Source organism: Monopterus albus, unplaced genomic scaffold (assembly GCF_001952655.1).
Source record: "Monopterus albus unplaced genomic scaffold, M_albus_1.0 scaffold30.1, whole genome shotgun sequence".
Taxonomy (NCBI): Eukaryota; Metazoa; Chordata; class Actinopteri; order Synbranchiformes; family Synbranchidae; genus Monopterus; species Monopterus albus.
Window position 1 is genome coordinate 365,587 of NW_018127910.1, and position 8,443 is coordinate 374,029.

Below are 8,443 nucleotides of genomic sequence, written 5' to 3' on the forward strand. Positions count from 1 at the left end.
GTGTTTATCTTGTTAATCAGACAGTGGAGCCACTGTTGTTAAACTAAATAAGCAATAACTTTATCTTTATAGCCAATAAATAGACCTGTAACATACTTATTCCATTCATGATGGAATTTTAAAAAATAAAAGAAGGTTTTATATAAATGTTGTGAATTTACTGCATATAAACTGCATTAACAAAAGTGGAAAAGTTAAAACTTTAATTTCTGGGACTCCAGGTGGATTTTTTTTGTTCATTTTTGTTTTTGTTTAGCACCATTTGAGCTGACATCAGCACGCGTTTTTTTTTTTTTTTACTTGACTTTGTCAATTCAACAAAATATCAATCTGCCTAGAATTACACATCTCTAATCATAATCACTTAAAATATTATTATAGTTCAATGGTTTATAGACATAAATGAGATACTGTGAGAAAGACCCACATCAGCAATTTCAGCAGCTTTTCTCAACTTATCTCTACAAGATGTATAAATAAAGTTGTATTCATTGGTGGATAGACAGACTCCAGAGGTTTAAAACAGAGTAGATCAGAATCTTACCCAGAGTGAGAGTGAAGCCCGGAGAGCTGGTACAGGATGTCGATCTCCATTGGAGTGATTTGACCAAACCTAATGGCAGCATGAACAAACTCCTCTACAGTACAACAAAGACAAGGTTAAATGAAGTGATGCAAATACTGTAGCTTCAATGCATTCAAGTCTGACGGGTCAGGTAGTTTTTTTTTTATTATCAAACAGTAATTGCAAATGCTCTTCATTGTCTAGTGTTATTGTGGATGCTTGCTGCTAAACAACATCACTAAATCAATTCTGTATATGCTTTACCTCCTTCCCCTGCAGGACAACTGAGCATGCATTCTCTCAGCGCCACCCTGCATCACTCTTATATGTGTTTTATATTCAGTTCTTTACTCTTGCCTGCTGAGAAGCTCCATTACCACCAGGTGGTCTTTCTCCAAGGAAACCTAATGGTAGTTTTTGAAGGAGGGAAAGGAGTTAGTTATTCACTCCCCCCCACAAAAACCTTCCTGTCAGGTCCAAGGATTGTAGCCTTCGGTTACAGGCTTCTCTGATCTCGAGTACGGCAATGATATGCTATTCTGTGACTGACATTTGCCACACACCTCCCATCTGATATGGTTGGTAATACAAATAATGAAAATTATTTGCAAATACTCATAGCCCAAAGTCTTCTCTACAAGGGAAAAAAACAGAGTAGAATAATAGCCTGTTTGCATCTCAATTAGGAGCAGATGTGACTGATAGTACGACTGTTAGTTTCACAGATCATCACGTAGGCGGTGCACTGATTACCAGGTTATAGATTTTCATTTACCTTTGTAATTCAGTGCTACAGTAGAATTCCCTGCATGTTCGCTCGTACCACTCTGTGATTGACGAGCTACATTTCATATCACCTACAAAATACACACAACTATTTCAGTGATGTCAGGAGACCCTCCGGTGTGTCTCAGGGGTACCTTTGGTAACAAGTGTGTCTCTGTGTGTGCCGGTGAGGGTGCTGTATATCTTGCGGATCAGCTCCATGTTGTTGAGGAGGGCGTTAAAGGCATTGAAGTAGGAGAAGCTCACCATGTGGGATGTGCTGCTTCCTGCAGCCTATAGAAAAAGCCGAAATCCGTCATTTCTTCTGTATAGAGGGGACTTCAGATAGGTGTTATTCTACTTCTTCAGCCTGCTAAATTACAGTGGTTCTCTGAAATATAAACTGCTAACTGTAGTCACTGAATCCTAATTTCTTATGTTCTAAAACTTTAAGAGCCTGTGTTCCTACAACTCACTGAAACCAGATTCTCCTCGACAAATGGAGTCAGCATGTGGTGTCTGATGGTGGCCATAATGTCGCTGAAGTCCAAGGCAGTGATGGTGCCACTTTTGTTCTTGTCCTTTTGTGCAAAAGCCTGGCGGGCATGCTCCAGCTGCAGCTCCTGCAGCAACACACACACACGAGAAGTCATTAGATGACAAAAAAAAAAAAAAAAAAAGGTGTGTTCCTGTGATGAGGAGCATCGCATTACGAGTGAGAGGTGAAAGTGGACAGATGTGGAAGTCATCAGACGCGACAGTGTCAGACACTGGTTTTTGTAATCACCGCTGTCTCACAGGAGACTAATGGAAACCATGTCCTGAGAAGTCTGATCCAGAGGCGAGCAGAGCGGCCAGTGAGACGGCCGGCAGGTGTGTCTGCAGGAAGATGATTCACTATGACAACCATGCAATCAGAACGGGATGCAGGGGCAGGCTGACCCCAGGTCGCTGTCTGCTGTCAAAGCTCATCGCGTACAGAGGATCACCGAGCAATGTCACCGCAATATTCTGCTGCTACTTCATCTGTACACTCTGGTTCTGATAACCTAATCAGTGGATTGTTGCTGAAGATTAATTCTCACAATGTTTGCTGATTATACTGTTGAAAGCCCATTGCCAAAACTTCTCGCCTCACAAAACATTATACAGTACTTGCTGAAATGTTCTAGGTTGTCTGCACCCGCTGAAGTCCAGTCACATACTGCAATGACCACAGCTGGTTTGAAACATGATCAAATCTTCACATAGACTTGTACATCTTTGTGTTTTAATACTCGATTAAAAGAAAATAAATGTGCTTGTATGTGACAGGAAGCAATAATAATCATAGATGTAAATTAAATCCTGCAAAAGGAGTCTTTGGTGTAATGGTGGGAAGCCCCAGTCAAATATAATAAACCACCAAGAGCGCTGATGGGTCCCACACCGCAGGGGAGCCAGAGCACAAACTATAACTCTTGGACCACCCAGCTTCTGCCTATGACCACAGCCTTGGACTCCAAACCAGGTTCTTCCCTGACCGTACTGCTGCTGATTTAACAGCACAGGCGTCTCATTGCCATCGCAGCAGAGACCGGCAAAGCAAAACAACAACATTAGGTCTTAATAGTACACTGGGTTACTCCAAACCACTTCTGTATATTTGATTCCTGTCTCACATCCCCTTGCAGTCCAGCACCCTTAACGAACTGATGTGATGACAGTGAACATGTCACCGTACATATGACAGAAGCCTGTGAGTGCTCAGTCCTCAACTCCAGAGGGTGGACGTTTAGCCATGCCAGATGTGGTGCTATAGACAGTGAGGTCATAATGTCTTGTCTCTATTCGAGATGTTTTTTTAATATCAGTTCTTGTTTCAGTTGCAGACTTGTTTTTATTCATGCTGTAGAATGTAACATTAGAGGAATAGTTAGAAGATTTGAAAACTCTTAATGGACAGACATGAGACTGGCCCTGTTCTTCACATCTAAGCAAGTGTATTTCCCAAAAAAATGTCAAAATGCTTTAGTTGTAAACATTGGGCCAATACTTGTGTCTCATGTTTAACATGTGGCTCATTAGTTCAGAAATAAAACTGAGATATAAAATGTATACCTGCAGAAACTGGGTGAACTCTGCATAGCTGAGGTGCTTGTTTCTTTCATGGCCGAAGTGTAGCCTGATGAAGTCACAGTCCCAGCTGAAGGGGATGTGGTGGTGAACTGAGGTCTGGCTGAAGATGTCACGCACATTCTCTGGAAGAGTCAGACACGAGGGAGCGATAAGTCGAGGCAGAGGTAAAAACATGCAATATGCAATTCTAACGTCCATCTCACGTCCTCATTCCATCTGTAGAGGAGCTTGGTAAAGTGGAAGAAAGAGTCGGTTTGGACTGTGAAGCGAAGAGGTTGTTTGACAGTCCCACTCATTTTACGTTTTGAAGTTTTGGAGTCTGTCCGTGAAATTTTCTATCTAAGCACTGCTTCCAATTTCAGTCGCCTTTATGGGAGGTACATTACACAAAAATGGTATAGCAGCAGCTCCTTAGTACCACTCTGCATCTCTTGGTTTGTGACATGCTGGATTCTTTTCTCTTCCTGGAGAAGATTGAGCTGGTTATAATGTGATGTTCGACACAGCTTGCTTGCTGTCCTGCCTTTAGCTGAGACTTTAAGAATACAACCTTTCTGGCATATTTAATATAGGCTCCATAAGCCCAAAAAAGAAAAATGTGAATAATACTAATTTAGTGACTACACATTTGAATAAGAATATCACTTGTGACCCACAAGATTCATTGTTTTATATTCAAACACATCTTGAGCCCTTATGTCTAAGCTACACTCTATATACATAACATGACACTTAGTTTCCTGTAATTAAGCTGGAAGCGCATCCCTACACCAGGGTGCTGACATTAACCACCATGTACATACCAAATGAGATGTTCCCTGTGCCAGTCTTGTCAAACAACTGAAAGGCAACTATGAACAGAGCATCTGGGGCACATAGAACGGACTCAAAGGCCAGAAACTCCTGGATGGAGATCAGTCTGTGCGGACAAGAGAGAGCGCCAGCTGAAGAAAAAACACTTTCATCTTTGACAAAATTACAAACAATACGATTTTATATATCACATTTGATCATTTATAGGTATAAAATAATGTGCAATTTGCTATTATTAATAATAACTAAGAGTTCACTTTGAAGTTCGACTTCAAACCAGCACGGACGAGAGGTGCTCAAAGTGAACATCTAACTGGGACCTTGAGGTGAAATAGTTATTTTTCAGCTATTAACGAGAGTGTCTACAAGTCTAACTGTTGCTATACACTCCAATTAAAGCTGAAAGTATGTGCAACTGTGATCAAGTACTTCAAATGTATTTTGCCAAAATCAATAGCATATTTAGCCAACAATTAATGAGTTAGGTATCAAAGTGGCCTAGAGATGTTTTGCTGACTTGAAAGTACATTAAGAACCAAACGAGTACATGCTTTGTTGTAAATACTCATTAGTTATATTTAGCTGATTCCAAATGGATGGAAATCAACGGTGACCTCTAAGATTTCAAACTTTGGACAAAACCATAGCTTCATTATTGTTTTGGTAATTCTACAGGAATTTGTTTTTATTGCAGGAATATACCAGCAGCAAAAACACAAGTACATACTTGCATGTGTAAACACTGGAAATATCATGTTCAATAGACAAAGAAAAACAAAGAGGCAATTTTAGACCATGAAAAGGTATTAGAGCTGACTCTGGGGACTAAAGCTGCAAGCTGTACACAAACATCTGTTGGGCAAATACAAACATAAGCAAGAGTGACGTTTACTCTACATGTATTAAGACATCTTGGCATAACAGAGGACTTCCACAGCAACTCCTCTCTCATCCACTGTAGTTACTCACCCATCCTTAGTGGTGTCGGCCACTCCAGCTATCAGCTCCACAGTTCTGGGATTATGTTCAGGCTGTGTATGCAGACCCAGGTAACTCTGTACAAAGTCCCTGGGAGTCATGTAATGCTCTCCATCCTGCACCACACTGGCATACTGCAGGGGAGACAGACAGAGCTGTAAACAGTCTGGACGTTCGATGTGGATCCACATGTAGAGTTCGATTATGAATTGTTAAGGTAGAAATTCCATTGTGTACAATGAAAGAGAATGATGTGGGGACTGAATACAATAAACCAACAAGTTTGTTTTACCGTGGCTTTCTCAATTCGTATTGCTTTCCTCTGAGGCAATAATGTGTTTGTGTTCCGTTTTCTATAACCAGGACGTAGGTTTTACTGAGCAGCTGAAGCATGTGGAGGTTCAGGTCCTTGCTCAAGGGCACGTCAGTCAGGTGGGCAGGCTCTTTCTTACTCTATCACTTTTTCTGCTCAAATGCATCCTGCCTGTGTGAGGGACTTTTCAACCACAAGCCCACTCATCGAACCTTAAGGCCAACATTAACAACAATCAAGGTGACAGACGACATGGATAGCATCTTCTATCCTGTCATATGAAATTTCATATCACAATAAAAGATTCAAACTATAACAGTGAATACACAGAAAAAGATTTTAGTGGCATAAATGCCAGAACAATCAGGATACTTAAAATCCTTTAAGTCTAATATTAACATAAATCAGTTCTCCTCATTTGAGTCAAGAGTGAAGTCAAGTTTCCTTTAGTGTCATTGTATATAAAGCAGCAAGACAGTAACACATCTCCCGTGGCAGCCAAAGAAATTTACAAAAACATAAAAGGCCTAGCAAATAAATAGTAATAGATAGCAAAGGTCCAAGGCAGCCAATGACTGTGGCTCAGGCTTAAAAGCGAACCTCAGTGTTAAGGGTTCGTCTCATGGTACATACTGCTCAAATCGAATTTAAATTGATAAATTCCATAGCGCACGGTGACAATAAATCAATAACCACCACCTTGCAAGTGTTGTGTTCCGACTATGTTGCTCCACTTGATTGAAGCACAGCATGCACAACCAATACAGCCGTGTGCTAAACCCGAGATCTAAGCTGGGCTAAAAGATGTAAGGTCATTTTTAGAGCCTGGGTTGGATTTCAAGTTGGAACAGAGATAGCTCTGAAAGCACAAGTGCCACAAGAACTGGCAACAGAAAGGCCACACTCATGGGTCTCAGCCAAGCTCAGAGAGAGAGAGACATACACAGAGAAGGAGTGCGGGGAGGAGACCTTCACTCCAAGTGTTTTCAGGGCTACAATTCAATGCACTCATCTGAATTAATGTTTTAAGTGAAAATATTAATTCCAAGCAATTTATTGCCACATTTCTCCAGCACATGATTGTGTATCCATTCACTCTCACAGTGGGCCTCAAGTAGTTCTTAATCAAATTATACTGGCAGTCAGAATGAGCTTCCAGTAATTAACTCTTCCACCTGAATATGCATCACAAATTACACAGTCCTCTTATAGTAGAGTCAAGAGATGTGGAGGGACCACAAGGCGACTTGTAACTCAAACAGTCCCTACATGCGGGAACAAGTTTAGAGTCCAAACAAAACCTGTGAGGGTAAACAAGCCTAGACACTAATGCCAGGGATTCATGTCTTTGAATGGTAGCAGACAGAGCATGATGAGAAAATCAATGACATCCTGAAGATCACAACAGAAGCTACACATAGACAAAGTCAAAACAGGGGAGATTCCCTTTTGAAGCTCATCCAAAATTAGTCGAAGCATTTGTATGACCTATACTGAACTATGTAACCCAATGGACACCACACAAAAACTACTCACTGACCGCAACACATTAGTAAACTTGGAATACACGGTTTGAATATGTATTTGCGTGTGGCTATAATGCTCCAAATGTTTTTGTTTCTATGAATAACAGTCTTACCTTCAGAAAAATAGTCTTCAAGTCATGGGGGTCTGCTCTTTTTATTGCTTGCACCTATAACAAACAAGTTGGAATTTGCTATAAAAATGTCAGGGTCAGAATATCATGATGGTGTCTACAGTTAAGACTTCAGCAAGCTATTCTGTTATATGTTGAGTCTGCTATTCAGTAAAAATGAAGTTCAGGCTGTAACTGTTGAGCTTTGAATTTTATGAAGTCAGCTCAGCAGGCTCGATCCCACACAGCTCTAACAGCTACAACACCCTGCATGGGAAAATAACCATGCTGCGATCCTTCAGACTACAAAATAAAACCGCTTCGAGCCACATCTCCATGATATACATATGCAATAGCGGAACAGAAATTACAGCTGTCTGTGCGAGGCCGGCAAAGATGCGCCTATGTAAAGATGCGGGAATACAATAAAGGGGGTGTCCGCTGAATTTTAGATAGAAGAAATAAACCCACGCGTCCGCACAGACAAGCGGTCCTCCGTATCCAACAGCGGTACCTTCAAGGCCGCTTTACTGCCTTAACGTTAATATCTGATAAGAATTATTGACGGAGTCACCTTGACCGCCATGCTGGGTGTGACGTCAGCTGCAGAGGACTAGCGCAAGCGCTGGGAACCGGGGTGACAGCGGGCATAACAGCACAGGTCTGAGACACTGAAATATATTTAGCCAAGGGTCGTCCTTTCCTGTCCACAGGGCGGTGTGTCCGTTGAGGAGCCGCTGGGAGAAGCGCTCCGGAGCACAGAGAAACTGGTCCGCTGATGTTACAGCATTTCCGCCCGGGTCAGACGAGGACACGCTTCATTGTGATGCAGCCTGCAGACAGTAAACAGTAGACTGCAGTAGGCCTACGATCGCTGCCCATACGAATATTACCATCAGTGGTGGAAAGTAACTAAATACATTTACTCAAGTAGCTACTGTATTAAGTGCAGTTTTGGGACATTCGTACTTTACTTGAGTACTTCCTTTTTCTGCTGCTTCATACTTCGACTTTACTACATTTTAGAGGCAAACATACTTTTTACTCCGCTATATTTATTTGATAACTTTAGTAACTAGTTACTTTTCAGAATCAAATTTACTATAAAAAAATACAAAATCATAGACGTTATTGACCCTATGTGACAAACGCACACCAGCAGTAATTCAAATTATAAATATACTATATAAAGTAAAGTTAGTTCCACATTTACCAGCTGCAACATTAAATGTGAGGTACCCTGTACAATAATGCA

At 41.2% G+C, this 8,443-nt stretch overlaps 1 protein-coding gene across 2 annotated transcripts in view; it reads right to left on the reverse strand.

Annotated features, from left to right (window-relative positions):
* LOC109958135 (calcium-binding mitochondrial carrier protein Aralar1-like) overlaps nt 1-8,107 on the reverse strand; it is a 17,596-nt gene extending 9,489 nt beyond the window's left edge. Inside the window, exons 1-8 of one of the 2 annotated variants that reach the window (XM_020596535.1) lie at nt 7,763-8,107; nt 7,192-7,245; nt 5,231-5,373; nt 4,252-4,367; nt 3,431-3,570; nt 1,807-1,953; nt 1,486-1,624; nt 545-638 (exon numbers count right to left, since the gene is read on the reverse strand). In XM_020596535.1, coding sequence (XP_020452191.1) covers nt 545-638; nt 1,486-1,624; nt 1,807-1,953; nt 3,431-3,570; nt 4,252-4,367; nt 5,231-5,373; nt 7,192-7,245; nt 7,763-7,774 — 845 coding nt within the window. In that variant the 5' untranslated portion in view covers nt 7,775-8,107. The other variant, XM_020596536.1, reaches the window with a different exon arrangement.
* Between the last annotated feature and the right edge of the window lie 336 nt (nt 8,108-8,443).